The 20,118-nt window shown below is 35.5% G+C and overlaps 1 protein-coding gene across 2 annotated transcripts in view; it reads right to left on the bottom strand.

Annotated features, from left to right (window-relative positions):
• Nucleotides 1-20,118, bottom strand: part of FNBP1L (formin binding protein 1 like) — a 63,584-nt gene that overhangs the window by 20,509 nt on the left and 22,957 nt on the right. The window contains exons 5-9 of one of the 2 annotated variants that reach the window (XM_015560331.1): nucleotides 15,217-15,321; nucleotides 9,004-9,132; nucleotides 6,800-6,946; nucleotides 4,462-4,665; nucleotides 2,913-3,071 (exon numbers count right to left, since the gene is read on the bottom strand). In XM_015560331.1, the coding sequence (XP_015415817.1) occupies nucleotides 2,913-3,071; nucleotides 4,462-4,665; nucleotides 6,800-6,946; nucleotides 9,004-9,132; nucleotides 15,217-15,321 (744 nt within the window). The remainder of the gene's footprint in view (nucleotides 1-2,912; nucleotides 3,072-4,461; nucleotides 4,666-6,799; nucleotides 6,947-9,003; nucleotides 9,133-15,216; nucleotides 15,322-20,118) is intronic. The other variant, XM_015560332.1, reaches the window with a different exon arrangement.

The raw sequence follows: 20,118 nt of genomic DNA, 5'->3' as shown, positions 1-20,118 counted from the left end.
TTGCTAGGGACTTGCCCGGCACTTGCTCTCTACCTCTATTTGTTATCTTACTTCTATCATTGACAGTCCCTCTAGGTTGTGGGCTGCTTGCCTGTGTTCCTGAGAAGCATCTACGGTACCAGTCTATAGAGTGTGTTTTCTTTAGTGAATTACCGGTATGTTTACCGGTAATAAACTTGCACTGTTTTATGTATATGTTTGATTACATACAGCCTTGTGACAGTTTTCCTGCATGTCATAAGCATTTGAATATAAATTAAAATGTTAAAATCAAATCTGATATTGTTTTACCTTTTATTTGGTGTGTGGAAGGTGTGCGGAAGAGGGGGTAGTCTTATACGGCGAGTATATAACAAACTCTGTATTTTGAGTGGAAATGTTAGGGGGTCGTCTTATACGCCCAGTCGTCTTATACGCCAGCAAATACGGTAAACCTATTGTGGTTATCATTTCACAATATATGTTAGTCAAACCATCATGCTGCATACCCTAAATTTATACAGTGATGAATGTCAATTATTTCTCAACAAAACTGGGAAGCCTGGCTGGTGTTCCTCAGTGGTTTGAGCGCTGAACTATGAACCAGGAGACGGTTACATACCCCATCAGGGCACATGCCCAGGTTGTGGGCTCGATCCCCAGTAGGGGTCCTACAGGAGGAAGCCAATCAATGATTCTTTGTCATCATTGATGTTTCTATCTCTCCCTCTCCCTTCCACTCTGAAATAAATAAAAAATATTTTTTTAAAAACCTGGGGGGAAAAAACTTAAGACTTACTTTGTAAGTTTAACTAACTTGCATGTAAATCTATGTAAAAACACAAAATGTGGCTTCTTAAAGTTTATCTTTTTTTATTTTTCTATTTTGAGAAATGGAAGGAAAACATCTCTATGGATTACTTTTGAAATATATGTAACCAATCAAAAAGAAAGCAATTTCTCAACAGCAAGGCAGAATTGAACTTTCCTTCCTCCTCTCTCCTATAATCCCCTAATAGATTTGTCTGTCATATTTTCTATCTTGTATACTGCTTCTTTCTTTCCATGGTAAATAATTAAAATGTGGGAGGATTTTGGCTTTCTGGAACTAGGCCCTCCAAAAAAACAATATACTTATATTTAAAATTAAAGCAATATGTGGAAATAAGATGGTGACCAAGCAGATACTTTCAAGTTCTATAGTAATAAAATTTAACCATAAATTTCTCCAATAAGAATGAATATGTCACATATTTAAGCTTCTCTCTCTAGGGCTCACAGTACTAAGTGCCTAAACTTTTTTTTATAGAAGTACAGTTACTTCATATTCCATGACTATACTGTGTAGTGTACTGTAACTGGGCTTGGTAGACTCAATGTGTAGGATACATAAACGGTTACACAAAAATATGGCTACTAAATAGTAATTTCTCATGACTTATGTAACAATATTTAATGTATTCTCAATCATCATAGAAAAGATAGGAATTAATTCTACCCTCAAATTCAGGCAACAGAAATCCCAAATATGATTTCCATTGCTTATTACATATATGCCTATAGGTATAATGCACACTCATTCACAGGGACTTTTCAAAATGTCATTAATTATAATATCATCCACATACAGAATTAGGTAAGGTAGATGTAAAAAAGTTGGTTTCATTATAGGAAAAAGGGAAGTCCAAAAAGGGACATAATACACTAAGACATTTCTGCTGCATTACTGACATTACTGTTTTGTGGGGAATGTAGATAATAATGCGATCATGCCCTAAATTATTATGTTCTACACTAGCAAAAACGGAAACTGAACTAAAGCAGTTTTAAGATAGAAAGGGCTGCAAAAAGTAAGAAAGAAGACAGACAGGCTAATCAGGGAAGGAAAGTGAAGAAAAGAAAGAAATGAGAGAAAAGGAAGGTGGAAAGGAAGAGGGGAATAGGGAGGGGAGAGAGAGAACACTAGCAAGAGGGAACCCAACTACAGTATATTACTGTTAATGAATGATTAGACTTCATATGACACAGACTCTGTGGGTTATCACACCTTTGATTTTCATATCTGTAAACAAATCTCATAAATGTATATAAATTATGAGCTATGACTATTATAAATATAGCCTTAAAATCAAACATAAACAAGAAAAAGTAGTCTAACAAAATGGAATAACACTAATTTATTTATCAGCAGTATAATGGTTGTTGCTAAGAAACAGTTTAATATTTGCTTTTTACTATTCTAAATTTTCTCATTTGCAGAGCATCAAGTAAATGCCAAAGGCTGCCCAATTTTTAAAAAGAAAAAATTCTGGGGGAAAAGAAAACTTTACTTTTTTTTTAGTTTAACAAATTTCATGTAAACATTACTCAATAATATCTACTATTTTTATAGACTTTACAATTTACAAACTATCTTCTAATATATTATCTTAATTTTATCTACAATCTTGATATTTAACATGTTTATCTTTAATTTTTTTTAACTATTAGAAATTGTATTTTATGCTTCAAAAAGTAGGGCAATTAAAATTGAACTTGATTTTTTGTCAACAAAATAATGCTTTATAAATTGGCAGAGGTCATCATTCGTGACAAATTATTACATGAGTAACTCCAGTGACAAATTACTGAAAGTCTTAAAAATGTCAATACATTACAAGACAATGGTGGACATATGATTTCACATAAACAAAAAATAGCTAATATGACTGTACCCAGCACCCTCTTTATAATACCATTCTTTTATGGTTGAGCATTTCAAATGTTATAAAGAGGAGTTATTTTTAACTTGAGGGCAGCTATACTTAATTCTGTGGTGTTTTTAAACTACATATTTATAGGAGAGAGAGCCTTATAATGAGGGTGGAGAGTATTAAAAGCCACACTACACACACAATAGGCCATCATGCATTTTAACCCATTATTAAACTTACCCCTCTTTTGAGACTTCTGAAAGAAGGAATTCTGGGCTTCCCTGTTTTTATTTCATTCATACAATAATGCACGGGCTCAATGGAGAATGTGAGAAACTGGGACCCATTAGGAGTACTGGATGTGAATAAACTAGTAGGGGTTAAGGGTGGGGACTGTGGCTAATATGGAAATAAAGAAAGGAATCAATAAGCCAAATGTGCATAGTTTTTTTCTAAATGAAAATTCTATTTTTGGCAACATACTTTTTACAAAATATATCTCAAATAAAGCTTTCTATAAAAATATTATAAGAAAGTTAACATAGTTTTGCCAAAACTATCATTTTAAAAAGTCAAATTTACTTTTAAAAATGTACCATTTCATTTTATCATTTTTTTACAAACTGACAGATTAGAAATATAGAGTACGCAAATTATAATGTTAGAGCAATGTGATCTAGATTTTTAAAACTGTCTTCTGATTTCTAGAATATTAGCACTACCTTTATTAACCTGTAGCTGTCAGCAATAAAGGCAGCAGCGACAGTAAAAGCTATCTATAATAGGTAATGTCATTTAAAAATATATTAAAATGTTAAAACTGTAACTATTATCACAAATAGGCAAAAAAATTTCATTACACTTGTGGCTTTCTTTTCAGACTATTTCTATTTCATCCTTATTTTTCTTTTAATTTCAGTATTCCTTATTTATCTAAGCTCTCTTAGCTACTCTGATCTGACAAAGTCACTCTTAACTTCTTGACTGGATAATATTATTAAAAGCATGAATAAAGCTTTAGCTAACTATAATGGTGATTTTAAATATACACACATATTATAATTTTATCTACATTCATGTCAAAATCAGAAAAATGTATTAAAATAATGATGTATGCTTTAATAAATACAGACATAGATTAAAAGTACATTATCTATTTTCCTGATATAATGCTATTATAATCACTAAATTGTTAAGAAAGACTAAGCTCTCCTCTATTCCATTTGCTCACCTGCTGAGCTAGATTTATCTATCTAAAATAAACAACATATCAAAAGACAGGTTCCAACAAGAAGAGTGAGATTTTCTTAGTAAACTATAGATTTTTTTAAACTTCAAATAACCACAAACGTTGAGCCCTTCCCATTAAATATTCACATGGATGATTAAAAAAAACATTATTAGAAGTCCTAATTTGGTATTTATCATTACTGTGGTCAATCATTCATTCCAATTGAGAACTGCAATTTTAGTGTTTATATAATTAGATCATAATGTTTCCTTAAAAATTTTGATTGAAACTATACACAAACGAAATTTCAAAAGCATATAATTAAGAGACATGTAACAAATTATTTTATTCATTATTAAGTGGTGGTCAAATGTTAAATCTAAAAATAATTTTTACTATGGAAGAATAAAACTATGTTTCTAATAAGTGAAAAATAATTGAATCATTCAACATATTTATTTTCTATTAATATTAAACCATTACCCACTCGATACCTACATTCCTGTAAGTGACACACTAAAACAAAACTATTAGCAGAGAGAAACGTTATGACTTTACCTTTGGCTTCTTTCCAAAGAGCCACAACTTGCCCTTGGCCTTTCCTACTGTGGTTTTGGCATCCACCTTCCCACTTTCCTGTTTGGATGCGCTGATAGTCCCATCAGAAATGGTTCTATAGATATGCTGACTGTAATCTTCAAATGGAAAGTCTCCTGGAGGTTCAAACCCAGACTTGAAGGAGTCTACCACCATTTGAGAGTCCTATACACAAGAAACGTGTTTTAAAAACCATTCCATTTGTTCATAATACCACATTAGCTTTCAAAACTTTAATCCATTAAAGAAAAAAGAAATAAAAAATTTAAAGAAATAATTCTACAGTAAGCATCTAAGGGTTAAAGTAAATAATTTCTTCCTGTGACTTTGCAATAAGCCCTATTTTAATCCCAACAGAAAACAATGCTAATTTACAAACAAATTACCACTTTCTTAATTTGTAATATTCATGAGTGTTCTCATTCCATAGCTTTACCCTACTGAAATTCATCTGAGGACTAGTTAGCTGATAAGAAAGGTCTAACTGAAAGAAAGGAATATAGAAAAGGTTATTCCCAAGTAGAATTACAAGAAGTTTCAAAGGAAGAAGGCCTTTTGCTTTGAGATGTCTATGAAGAAGTTGACCTTTGGAACAGATAAAAGGGCATCTAATCATAAAAGAAAGTAAGAGACAAGTAGAAAAGTTTTCATTCATCCAATGGGGAAAGGATAAATAAAATACATTAAATACATACTCAGGAATGTCAATAGAGCAACGGAAAAAGATCTCACAAACAGTACTGAGTGCAAAAAGCAACTTTGAAAATATAAAGTTCAGTACCATTTAACTAAAATTTTAAAACTCGCATAAGTATTACATTGTAATTTTGGACATACATACTCTATCCAAGTATTCTAATGACATCTTAAACTCATTTTTTCAAATAAAATACTTTAATCCTATAAACTCCTACCCACCCTAACCACCTCTTCTTTTATTCCCTACTAGAGGCCCGGTGCACAAATTCGTGCACGGATGGGGGGCGGGGGTGTCCAGCCAGCCTGTTCCGATCGAGGCTGATCAGGCCAGGCTGGTTGGGGAGAGGGACTGTGGCTGGGGAGAGGGGCCACAGGTGGTTGGAAGGCCAGCCCCACCCCCGATTGGGGTTATGGGGGCGGATGGGGGGCATGGCTGGCCAGGGGGAGGAGCCACGGGCAGTTGGCAAGGCCCACCCCCTGGTCAAACTCCCCGACCAACTCCCAGTTGAGGGTACAATTTGCATATTAGCCTTTTATTATATAGGATTACTGTTAATAGTACATTTTGCCTGTCATGTAGCCAAAAGTCATCCTTAACTGATACCTTAATTTTGTCACTAATGCCACCACCACCAATCATTTGCTAAAGGGTAAGAAGAGTGATAGAGGAGGGACCTCGCTATATTTGTAACTTGGATCCAGTCATGCCAATATACAAATGTACCTCTGAGTTCCCAATTAAAAAACCCCAAAATCTTCTAGATCTCGGTGAGCATCTCCTACTCTAACCTGTAACTAAACCAGTGGTTGGCAAACCGCGACTCGCGAGCCACATGCGGCTCTTTGGCCCCTTGAGTGTGGCTCTTCCACAAAATACCACGTGCAGGCACACACATACAGTGTGAAGTTGACTTAAAACTTTAAGTAAAGCTTATTAAGTTAATTTTAGGGAACGTTGTGGAGTGAAAGAAGATGTAGTGTCAAGGATTGAGAAAGGTATGTTGAGATGGCTAGGACCTATAGAGAGGATGAACGAAAGGAGATAGACAAAACAAGTATACAAGACAAGTGTGGATGGGAGAGTTGGAAGGGGTCGACCTCAGCGAACGTACCTCAATCAGATTGAGGCCATTTTTAGCAAAGGCCAGCTTAGGAGGACCCTAATTAAGTTAATAACAATGTACCTACCTATATAGTTTAAGTTTAAAAAATTTGGCTCTCAAAAGAAATTTCAATCGTTTTACTGTTGATATTTGGCTCTGTTGACTAATGAGTTTGCCGACCACTGAACTAAACTAATAGGTTAATATAGTATTATAATATGGTCACAGCTTAATTACATTCTTGCAGTATAACTGAAAAATTAGTGGGGGCAGGCGAGGGAAGGGTTAGGATTCTCTTTGAAACAATTTGAATTTTAGTATTTATAATGGTCCTTGGAGTCCAAAGGAGTCCAATCTATTGCCAGACTTTCTTCTACAGAATATAATTTAGAATCAACTACTACCAATTTCTTCACCCCTTTTCCAATTCATTTTACTAACTTAAACCACACACCTAAACCAAATACATAATTCAAATATAATTATATAGCACTTACTCTTCTTTCATCAACTGATTTTGCTGCAAGAACCATTCCTTCCAAACATTTTGAAATGATAGGAATAACTTTGCGTTCTGAGTCTGCAAATCCTCTGTAACACTCACTGAGTTTAATAGTCCTTCGTTCATCCATTTCCTGGAGTTGCTAATAATCAGAAATAAAAAAAGAAAAACATCTTTTTCTTCATTCTGAAGCAACCCACCCTCCTCAAAAAAAAAAAACTGAAGTTCTACCTTAATAGTTATACTGTTTTTAATGCCTTTTAACAAGTGCTATCAACTTATAATACTTAAAACTTGAGGCCTGTTAAATAGCAAAAGAAATAAAAACCAGGTAACACTGGTTTTCAAACCATCTAAAGCAGTGGTTACCAACCTTTTGGACCTCACGGACCACCAGTGGTCCACAGACCACAAGTTGGTGACTGCTGGTCTAAAGATATCCCTACAGCCTACCCACCTTTCTCATACTTGATTCATACTGCCTCCACCTTTCTTTCCTATAGATCAGCAGTTCTCAACCTGTGGGTTGCGACCCCTTTGGGGGTCAAATGACCCTTTCACAGGGGTCACCTAAGACCATCGGAAAACACATATATAATTACATATTGTTTTTGTGATTAATCACTATGCTTTAATTATGTTCAATTTGTAACAATGAAACTGGGGATCACCACAACATGAGGAACTGTATTAAAGGGTCGCGGCATTAGGAAGGTTGAGAACCACTGCTTTAGATGCTGTTAATACTTCAGGAAAAGTTTTATTTGAAGACAGAATTTTGATGCTTCTTTTTTCCTTTTTAAGCAATTAGCCTATGACATACAGAAGTCTGAGACTTCTAACCCTTAGGTTAGTTCAGAATACGTTGGTAAGATCTGGCTGGACCAAGGATTTACAGTTGACTGTATACCAATAGGTACGCAGATCTATCACAGTCTACAGCTGAGAGTATTGTCACTCTGAGGGTTGGGGGCACAAGAGGGAAAACAGACAGCCACAGGTACATATAAGGGATTCTCACAATTCAAAAATTCATTGGCACATGCCACTAAGAATTATGCTGGTACATATGAAGCCAAACAACTTAAGAGACATTTTTTTTGGCACTTCCTATTTGCCAATATTGACCTTTCTTTCTCCTAGGAAACAGCTACACTGATCAAATCCCAAAACTCCAATAGCCTTCATATAATTATGTGCTAAAGCCTGGGAATTTATTTTGAGACCTGCAATTTCACACACACAAAAAAACTGTTCCTGCTGTCACAAAATGGCTAGACTGCTCCATAGCAAGGTCTAAACAAAAGGACCACGTCCCAAAATACAAATAGTAGGTGGTCTCCACGTTAAGGTCTCCTAAGAGTATAAAGGCTTGGCTAATAAGCCTAGAAAAGCACCACAGAGTGAGGAGTGGCAGGACAGATACCCGAGATTAAATGACTGGAATCTGATACCCACTCTAGTCCACCTCCTCTCACGATGCTTCACATGTACCTCTAACTTGCCTTACAAAGAAAAAAGTACATTTGAACTGACATTCTTCCCACATACGCTCTGCTCTCCTAGATCCAACTTCTTTCAACACTTTCACTAAATTCCTTTTCTCTAATTTCTCTTCTTTCTAGAATAGATAGTAACAATTTAACCTTCATGGAAATTCTGTGGTCTTTACCTGAGGCTGTTTGGCAACTGCCATCATCAAGTGATGATGGATGGGATTTGTAGGCAAGTTCATGCCTAAATAACATTTATGATCTGGCAGGTAGGAAGACAAGCAGGCAAAAATCAGGCTAGCAAACACATTTTATAAGACTTATTTCTGACACCTGGACTAATGCCAATGATTCTGATAGAGTGTCACAAAGCTACATCCCAATTCTAGGTGAGCAGATTACAATATACAATTCCAATGAATTCCCCCTATGTCATAATGCTTAATAATATAGCATTCAAATTTATTTAGAAAGTGCCATTGTTTTAGTGGACTGTTTATTAGACTAATAATAAATCTATAGGAAAACTTATCATTCAAAGTTAGGATATATTTAGTTTTCAAAACCATAATAATTTCTTACTACCAATCTTGATGACTAATGAATCTAGAAAAACTCTGACTGGTGCCTGAAATTCAAGTTTTACATTTAAAGAGTGACTATTCCAATGCTAAAACTAGATTAATTTCATATACTTAAAGTTTACCTTGTAAATCTGAGGAATCACTACGTAAAAATGTTTGTGTTGTTCTCCATTAAAGTTTTGTAACTGTGCAGCGTATTCATTTTTATTTTCATCAGCCATATGCGTCCGCAGATTCAACTGCTGTTTGGCCTAGAAGCAAATTGGTCCAAATCATTATCAACAAGAACAAAATCAATGCCACCTTGACAATGCCAATGATTCTGGTACAGCGTCAAAAGCCACATCCAATTCTAGGTGAGCACATTACAATATACAATTCCAATGAACTAAAGAGCTAACACAGTTTTGTAAAAGTTATACTAAAACTAGATTTTCTCTACTGATATCATTTAAAATTTAAGGAGATGTTTGCAGATCTTATAGCCAGAACAGTCTCCCTATGGTAATATTCCCTTTCTCCTCGTGCAGTGGTTCTCAACCTTCCGGCCCTTTAAATACAGTTCCTCATGTTGTGACCCAACCATAAAATTATTTTTGTTGCTACTTCCTAACTGTAATGTTGCTACTGTTATGAATCGTAATGTAAATATCTGATATGCAGGGATGGTCTTAGGCGACTCCTGTGAAAGGGTCGTTCGACCGCCAAAGGGGTCGCGACCCACAGGTTGAGAACCGCTGTCTAGCGCAAGAGTACTCCCCCTGGCAACAATCCAATCAAAGTTTCCCCTTACCAAATTGAGACTGTTAACATTTTTTAAATAAATATTTGAAAACATTATGGCCTGAAACAGTAAGCTTTTAATCAGAGGAGAAAAGCAGCATCAGGAATATTTTAAAAGTTAAAAAGTTAGTAGTAAAACATTTCTTTAAATGTGTTACGCTTACAACCAACTCAGAATCACAATAAAACCAAAATGATAAGAAGATGATTTTGGATAAAGTAATTGTCAACAATGATTTTCATCTCTATATGTAACTGCAGGCACTTTAAGAAATGCTTATTTAGAAAATAGTTCTATTCATTTTCAGCTCTTGTAGAAATGTTTTTCCAATGGGTCATTTTAGTATCATTTACAGTGGTGAGAATGTTAGACTACAAACTTAACACAAATCATTCATTTCAGATATATTAGAAGGGAATCTAAACAAACTTCTCAACTGTTGTAAATAGATTAAAAACAAAACAAAATAAAATTTTTCAGTGTTCCAAAGACTAAATCATATTATATGACAGTGTTTTGAAAACTGTAAAGCACATTGTAACTACATTCCATTATTCTAATTCCAGTCTCTACAAACGTAGACCCTGACCTCTAACACTAGGTCCACAAGTTAGTTCTTCTCAACTCAGAAACATACTGACCTATGTGGAAATATGTGGTAGCCAAGATCTCCGATAAGCCCACTTAAAAAGCCCATTTAATCCACAGTGGACTTAAAACTTACACTAAATAACTACTATGGAAACTAAACACCATGGTCCAAAGTACTTCTAGAGAAAAATACATTTGAGGTTCCAACCTGGGACCCTAAGTACACACATTTACTCATTCCTTTCTATTTTTCCCCTTCCCCAAATGACTCCCTATTCATAATGGTTGTCAGGGGAAACTCCTTTTGCTCCAAGTCACTGGTTGTGATCCCTAAAGCTGGGGGCAAAGGTTGCAGCGGAGTATTTAGGAATACAAGGCTGGAAGCTAAAATGATTGAAGCCTCCCCTGGTATATTCTGGACTTCACATTTATTGCCTCTCCTTTCTTTTTTTATTATTGCATTTATTTTTTATTTTAATTGTGGTAAAATATATATATATATACATATATATACACACATATATACATATATATACACATATATATACGTATATATATGTATATATATAACAAAACTTACCATCTTGCCCTAACCCAGTGGTCGGCAAACTGCAGCTCAGCAAACCGTGGCTCGCGAGCGCAGTTTGCCCACCACGGCCCTAACCGGTTTGGCTCAGTGGATAGAGTGTCAGCCTGTGGACTGAAGAGTCCCAGGTTCAATTCCGGTCAAGGGCATGTACCTTGATTGTGGGCACATCCCCAGTAGGGAGTGTGCAGGAGGCAGCTGATCGATGTTTCTAACTCTCTATCCCTCTCCTTTCCTCTCTGTAAAAAATCAATACAATATATTTTTAAAAAATTTACCATCTTAATTATTTTTAAGTGTATAGTTCAGAAGTTTATATATGTTCACACTGTTGTGCAACTAGCTTCCTTTTCTTTAGAAAGATCAGTAATTAGCTGCTCCCTCCCATTTCTTTTTTAAAACTTTTATCAGTAGTTGCTAAAAACTTTGTTCCCTTCCCTCCCTGTTCACTTACAACAGGAATGCTTTACTCTCTAGTTCCTAAAGCAAATCCTCAAAGTTTTCCTAATTCTCTAAAAAATTAAAGGAGTTGCAAACAAATGAGCAATAAAAAGGAAGCTGTAAACATTAAAATTCTACAAGTTAGGCAAACTAACTACTAGACATGTTATATCTAGATTTCAAGATGTTTGACCAGTCTTTGAAGATATCTCTGTAGACAAAATGAAGAAAAAAAAAGTAAGTTAAATGGGAGTCCAGCTAAAGAGTTTCCTTAATTTATCTAGTATACAAACTGTGCCTTGTACATAAATTATGTATTCAACTAGAGACCTGGTGCACGAAATTTGTGCACTTGGGGGAGGGGTCCCTCAGCCCAGCCTGCACCCTCTTGCAGTCCGGGAGCCCTTGGGGGATGTCCAACTGACAGCTTGGGCATACTCCCTGGGGAGCAGGCCTAAGCCATCAGTTGGACATCCTTAGTGCTGCTGTGGAGGCAGGAGAGGCTCCTGCGACCACCACTGCACTTGCCAATTGTGAGCTCAGCTCAGGACTTCTGGCTGAGCAGCACTCCCTGTGTGCGAGTGCACTGACCACCAGGGGGCAGCTCCTGCATTGATCATATGCCCCCTGGTGGTCAGTGCGCATCATAGCGACTGTTCGTTCCACTGTTCAGTCAATTTGCATATTAGCCTTTTATTATACAGGCAGTCCTTGGGTTACGTTGGACTCGACGTACATCGTTTCGTGGTTACATCGCCATCTCCCATTTACAGTATTTATAAAAAAAAAGAAATTCCGTCATTTTGATGTATGTACATATGTGTTTTATGTTTTTAACTATTTATTTACCACAAGTAACGGTCAGGAACTGTTATCTTTCATTTAAATTTTTTTTACTGTTTCACTTCATTATTGTTGTGTATGTACTCTATGTGAGTGATGTAGGTGCTTATGTAGGTAGGTTCCGACTTACGGCGAAAATCGTGTTACGTCGCGCTGTAGGAACGGATCTCAGACATAACCCAGGGACCTACTGTATAGGATAATCAGTATTTGATAATAAGTCAAGGAGTTCTTAAGAAGTCAGTGTCAACCAGCAAGGAGTCTCCCATGTAAATAGTGTTGTTTAAGCTGCACATTTGGCATGCTTTGTGTTTTTATTTGGAGTTTATTTTTCATTGCAGATTTGGCAATGTACAGTAAATTTTATAAATTTGCATCAAGTTTATGAATAAATCATTTAATAAATAAATAAATAAATAATGTTGTTTAAATTGTTGTGGTCCACATTTTTATCAAGTAATGATAACACACTATGTGTATGACGATGCTAAGAAAGAAAAAAGATGATCAAAATCAGGATCCCAAAATCTTAACAGCAGACAAATCTAATAATTGATTCAGATGTACATATGAATTTAAAATACCAACAGTACAGAGAGATACACATTCTCATACCACACCATATATGAAAAGACATGGGGATTTCATTTAACCATAAACTCAATGGGAGTCAATCCACACAATGTGGTGCCCAAAGAGTCAATCTACATGTAGGTTACAATTAACATAAATTTAGTGTTCGATTCCTGAATTCGATTACCTCTTTGTAATTCGATTACAAAGAGGTAATCGAATTCAGGAATGATCTGATCATACCTGGATTATTATATCCACCTTGAGCTAACATACTTAAGTGGGATATTTATGAATTCAAGAGTATCCAAAGGAAAATAGTCACACTGAAAGATAATTTGAAGCTATTTCACTTGTGGAATAGTTGAAAAAACACAATAGTTCTCTACCTATGGGTAGAGAATCTGCTACAAATATTTAGAAAACTATTATAAGAAAAAATAAATTTTTGATATTTTTTGGTACCTCAAGGAAACTAAAACTGAACGGTCAGACAAGTGGGGTCAATACAATGAAGTGTTCAAGTTGAAAAAAAATCAGTCTATCTGAAGACCATTATTTTCAATGACAGGGACTATCATTGGAGGTAGAAGTAATTAAAAATAGGGTAGACAAGATATAAACATTACAAGTTATATAAGAAGACCTTCAAAGTAACTATAACATAGAGTTTATATAATCTTAGGGTTTTTAATGTAAAGAAAATGAAAGGCAGAAAATAAATTATAGTCAGCCCTTGAACAACAAAGGTTTGAACTGCACAGGTCCACTTATACGTGAATTTTAAAAAATAAACACTGCAAATGTATTTTCTTCTAATGATTTTCTCTTCTTGATGATTTTCTTTTCTCTAGCTTACTTTATTATAAGAATACAATCTATAGCAGTGGTTGCCAACCAGTGGTCCATGGACCACTGGTCGTCTGTGTGGTCTGAAAGGTTGGCGACCCCTGATTTATAGTACATACAACATACCAAGTATGTATTAATCAACTACTTATGTTATTGGTAACAGCAGGCTATCAATAGTTAAATTCTGGGGGATTTGAATGTTATGTGTTTTTTTGACAATGAGTTGTTCAAGGATCAACTGTATTCTTCTCTTCCTTCTACTTTTTCTTGTTCTGATCCTGTAGGAAATTATGAAATCATAAGAAGAAAATATAGCAATGATGGGCCTTTGTGTATACAAAACTGCAAAGTAAGGTTCATCTATATTTGAAAATCCCAACATTTCAGCAGCATCACTTTTGTCAAATGTTCTAAGATAAAGAGCATATGGCAGGGGAGAAGGAAAAGCAGCAGCAGTTACAGGGGTGATCCAGCCAATTATTATGTTACAGGAACATCTGGCCCAGAATCAGTAAGTGACAAGACAAAGTTCCATTTTCCAACATTAATGAATGAGTGAATAAACAAACAAACAGCTAATATCACATCTGACAGCTTTATCCTATTTTCCCTTTGTAAAGTTGGGAAAGCACACTATGTAACCCCCATTTGAACACCCTATCAACACACCTTAGACAAGCGGTTCTCAACCTGTGGGTCGCGACCCCTTTGGAGGTCAAACAACCCTTTCACAGAGGTCACCTAAGACCATCGGAAAACACATATATATTTATATATTGTTTTTGTGATTAATCACTATGCTTTAATTATGTTCAATTTGTAACAATGAAAATATATCCTGAATATCAGATATTTACATTACGCATAAGAGTAGCAAAATTACACTTATGAAGTAGCAACGAAAATAATTTTATGGTTGGGGGTCAACACAACATGAGGAACTGTATTAAAGGGTCGTGGCATTAGGAAGATTGAGAACCACTGCATTAGACTAAAGCTTCCTGGGCTAAGGAAGAAAAAGAGGGATCACATGGACAGAAACAGTGGGATGGAGAGACCGCAGGCATTTCCTTGAGCAGGCATCATTCATCGTCAGCCTGGGAGCTGGGTGGAAACCTGGGTCCCTCGTTGTCTGCTGATCTCCACCAAACCATAGCAACCAGGACTTGCCCAGGAGAGATCTTCATCTCATCTCTGAACGACCCTATCACAGGGATCGCCTATGACTATCGGAAAACACATATACAATTACATATTGTTTTTGTGATTAATCACTATGCTTTAATTATGGTCAATTTGTCACAATGAAATCGGGGGTCACCACAACATGAACTATATTAAAGGGTCACGGCATTAGGAAGGTTGAGAACCGCTGCCTTACACCTTCTATCCTATTTTGGAATAGAACAGAAGCTCTTTCCCAGTAGCAGCTAGGATCTCCCTATGCATTTTGAATGCAGTTAAGACATTACAATAAATAAGTTAATACATATTAATTAATTTCTCAGACCAATATGTATAAAGTATGCAAATATTTGTATATTTTAGATTTAGATGCAGTATATCTCTTGGGGAAAGTCTAATACCAATGCCAATGCTACAACTCCTTTTGATATGTAAGTAAGTAATATTTTGATATCAAAGTCAATTTGGATTATTTCTTACCTTTTCAACATCTGCCTTCGTTGCATTAGTATCATTATCCAATCTTTCATAACTCTGTTGTGCCTTTTCTGCCTCTCTACATTCTCTTTCAAATTTCTTTTTACTCTGTGAAAATAATCAAAATATCAGTGAGAAATAAAATTACATTTATCCATTAAAAGAAAACTTTAAAATGCCATTGTGTATTGTGTAGAACTGCACAGTATAAGTAAATTTGTCTCAATTAGAAAAGAAATGTTACTATTATAATCAACCTAAGTGTCTTAAATATCAAACATTATAGGCATGACTGACTTAATATCTATCTCACCTCTTTTCAGTAAAAAAAAAAATCATGTATTTTATAATTTTTAATTATAAGCTCATCTTCAGCAGAACTTTTTGGTTTCGTGTTTTTTGCTTGTTTTGTATGTTTGTTTGATGACCTGGTTGGTTTTGGTGTTTGCTTGTTTTTACTTTTATTTTTTGGTGAGATCTCAACGTAGCTTAGATGTGGAAATGTCGCTCCCAAGTGGTTTTACGTAGTTTCTTTCAGGTGTCCCAGGAAATGCCATCAGCCCAGAACCAGGCTTTGTTAAAATTTTGTATCTAACTCCCTTGACTTTGTCAAAAAGCTATTCACAACTGCATTTCCTTTCCTGCACACTTTTTAAAATACTATAGTTAGTTTTCTTTTTAAAAATTTGCTCAGTTTCGATGTACTTTTTTGTTGTTCAATCCTTGTTTCCCCAGTTCATGAAATCTCTGCTTAGTTAATTGAAACACAATCAGAATTCTATCAATTTTATTTCCCTAACGAAATCTCTCCCAGTCTTTTGACCTGCTGAAGTTCGGACTGGTTACCAAAGCGGGCCTCCCGCACAGCGGTCACCTCAGGATTTCCCTTCACCATCATCCTGGAGATTCTTTCACCTCTTCCTGGATTTGAATCTCCTATTTCCAAGTTCCAAACCTTCTTCCCTTTCTTGATTCACTTCCGTATTTTGCTGAAACACATTCAGCAGTGGCATCCTAAAAGAAGGTTTGTGGGAGATAATTTTTTAAGTCCCTAAGGCAGAAAATTTCTTTAATATTACTTTTAATCGATAAAATTTGGCTGGGAATGAATTCTTGAGTAGGAAAAGGTCTTCCTGCAGAAATGTGAACAGTACTATTCCACATTACTTCCTGATCTTTTGCCTGAAATCTATTTTATTTTCCCTCTTTGGAGATGGGTGGGAATCTTTTCTCTCTCATACCTGTTCTGAAATATCCTGAAGATACTGTCTTGCTATGAAGTGGATAATCCTTTCATCTAGAAATTCATGTCTGTCTTTGGTAGGTTATTTTTCATTATTTTTTTTTGTCCATTTTCTGGCTTTTCCCCCCTTTTTTAGTAAGGATATTCATTCGAAAATGAACCTATAGAATGAGTCCGTCCTCCTATTTTCTTTTTTTTTCGAGATAATTTTTTAAGTCCCTAAGGCAGAAAATTTCTTTAATATTACTTTTAATCGATAAAATTTGGCTGGGAATGAATTCTTGAGTAGGAAAAGGTCTTCCTGCAGAAATGTGAACAGTACTATTCCACATTACTTCCTGATCTTTTGCCTGAAATCTATTTTATTTTCCCTCTTTGGAGATGGGTGGGAATCTTTTCTCTCTCATACCTGTTCTGAAATATCCTGAAGATACTGTCTTGCTATGAAGTGGATAATCCTTTCATCTAGAAATTCATGTCTGTCCTGGGGAAATTTTCTGGAATTATTATTGTCTTTCCATTTTCTGGCTTTTCCCCCCTTTTTTAGGATACTCATTATTTCGAAAATGAACCTATAGAATGAGTCCTCCTATTTTCTTATATTTTCGCTCATACTTTCAATTTATCATTTTGCTCTACTTTCTGGGAGATTTCTTTATTTTCATTGTTTCAAGTGATTTTTTCATTTTTGCTATAATAATGTTCTTTTATATTCTTTGTATGTTCCTTTTCAAATAGTATCTTTTTCCTATTTCATGGCTATAATATCTTTATTCCCATTGAGAATATTAATAGTTTTGGGTGTCTTGCTTATTTATTTTGCTTTTTAATTCCTATTTCCTTTCATCATCACTGTTTCAAAGTTGCTTTTTCTGGTCTTTGGTATTTACATTAGATGTTTTCTTTCAATGTCTGGGGAACCCTTGCCTATCTGCTCTGGCTTAAACTGCCAACTGAAAGCTCTACAGGTGGGGCCTGTGGATCGTGGTCTTCTCCTCAGAGTGATATGGTCAGGCAGTTTCCTGGGAGAAATCCTGGTATCCCTATCTTTCCCCTCACGCTGGTTAGATTCCCCAGATACGACTCTTTTAATCTCTTGCCTAGAAAAATATATGCCTTGCTACCTATATTCTGAGAATTGCTCAAAAGAAAGCAAAGGATGTTAATATTTTCTCTTTACCTAAACCCCTTATTAGAACAGTTTCTATGTCAATTTCTTGTCTTGGGGACTATGAAACTATACGAAAAGTGCAAGTTTGAATTCCAAACCTCCTCAGCACAAGGTCAAAAGGTTCCCATTTTTCACAGGATGCCTGTCTGCCCTCCTTTGACCTTCCGACAAAGACAATTTCTCTGATGTTTCCCTTGGCCAGTGGGCAGAGTTCCACCTTTCACTACAGACTTAGTCCTTCAAAGTTTCAACTATTATACAGGAGCTTCTGTTCCAACTCCCACAACATACAGAACTAAAATCTAATCTGCTCCTGTGTGAGAATTAAAACCCAAGTCCTTACCAAGGACTTACCCACATCCCAACACCTCTGCTCCCTTTTTTCAAATTTCACTGTATCACTTCATACACCTATTGCTCTGACTTTTAGTTTACCCTTAGTTTCTAGCAGTTATGAGTTTAAAATAAACTCTGCTAAGAGCTTTAAAAGCAATAAAAATATTTTAGCTATTATATCTAGGTATCTGTAGCCAAAGGCTTCAGAGTTAGCTGAGTTTACTACATACCTAGAACCAGACATACCTATACTTTACATCAAATAAATATGCTCTGAAATGTTTTATAAGATTCTTCAAATGTACTCACTGTTTTGATAGTATGTGCCATCAAATGGGACACTTTTAGTCAAAGCATATGAATAATATATAGAATGTCACTTTCCTGTGAAGATTAAGATTAAATTTCCACATTTAATTCTCTGAAACTTAATTCAGAGCTGTGTTTTCAAATTGAGTAGCTGTAGGCTACTAATTTTGTTGCAATTTGAGGCTACTGTATACAAAAGAATTTTTATATTAGGTGTCTTATTACTTATGGGAAAACACTAATTTCCTTGCAATAGCAAAAGAGTCACTAATACAATATTTAACATTTTCATTCCCTGAGAGGGAGTATCTTTACACAATATAGGAATACACTCCAGAAAAGATCCTCAATTCTTCATCCTATGTGTGGCAGACTAATAAACAACCACATTTCCTCCCCTATCCTTTGTTAGAAGAGCCCACCTCCCAATACATCAACTAAAAATAGCTGATACGTGCTTTACCAGCTTCCCTACAGCTGGGGGTATGGTCAAGTCATCTAATCCTGTCAAAGGCACCCATAAGGAAGTCTGCTGAGGGTTCTCTGGGAAAGTCTTCCTTCCCTGATAAAAAGGGACAGTTGGAAAAGATCTGCTCTCTTGTTCGTGTGTCTGCATGCAGTGAATAAAGATGTGGAGCTTGGCTGCCTAAGTCAACTGTTGACAGTAGGGACAGCCTCAGGAAAAAAGCCAACATGGTCAAGATGGCAAAGTGAACAGAAAGAAAGAAGGGGCAGACTTTGTGGCATCACTGAGTCACTGACAACTCAGAAACTGCTCCATTTTTGAGTCCTCTTCTTACAAGCATCTAAAATCTGTTACTTGGAACTGCCTAAGCTGACAGACATGGCATCTCCAATGTTTCTATCTTAATCTCATCATTCCTTGAAAATCTTCACATGCTCTTATGCTCTCCGATTTAAATGCCAGTGCTGCGGGGGTGGGGGTGGGGTCAATTTTCAATTCTCTGTATCTAAGTCAAACTGTCCCAGTTCTTTAAATCTCTTCCATTATTTCAAACATGTTAGGAATTTTACAATTGCATTTTCTTGATCAAGCAAGAAGGCGTGGAATTAGGAATTGGGATCCTGCATATGTTTCTACGTAATATACAGAAATTACAGTTGTCTGCCTCCCTCACTAGACTGCAGGCTCCACGAAAACAAGAACCATGTCACATATATTCACTTTTGTACCCCCAATACATGTCAAGGATGCCTTCAATAAACATGAATTGAGCTGAACTCACCTTTATTTCATAGCATTGTTAATGCCTTAAAAAAATCTCTCCTACAAAAAAAAAAATCTCTCCTACATTTTTTGATGCTTCTTTCTTATTACCCCATAAATTTTGCTTAATAACTGCCAATTATTCTAAAGGCAAGTCAGTATATATTAAGAATAATTTGAGCCAACACTAGTTTTTAAAGGGACCAATGACTCATAAGTGTAGGAGTCTATTTTTTGTGCAGATGAAAACACAAACACTCACACTCATCGGGTGGAAGATACCAAAGATGTTAGTTAAGGCAATTTAAAATTTAATAAATGTAAACACTCCCTAAAAGTCTTGCTGAGACCAATTAAAGAGAAGATCCAAACAAAAATAAAGACAGACTATTAATATACCCAAGAATTCTCAATTAGCACTGATTACATCAATGACAGTGACAAAGTAGAAATTTTTTGAAATTTAAAACTTTTAAGACAAAAATTTTTTAAAGGAAAAAGGCTAAAAATAGTGCATAAATGCATGAGTTATTTTTAACCTCAAACTTAAAAGTCCTTTTTCCAACAACCACAAACTAAATTGCTTAATTTAACATGAAAAACTCTCAGGCATAATTT

This window comes from Myotis davidii, unplaced genomic scaffold, assembly GCF_000327345.1.
Source record: "Myotis davidii unplaced genomic scaffold, ASM32734v1 scaffold674, whole genome shotgun sequence".
In the NCBI taxonomy this organism is placed as follows: domain Eukaryota; kingdom Metazoa; phylum Chordata; class Mammalia; order Chiroptera; family Vespertilionidae; genus Myotis; species Myotis davidii.
This window is presented reverse-complemented; position numbering and strand designations above follow the sequence as displayed.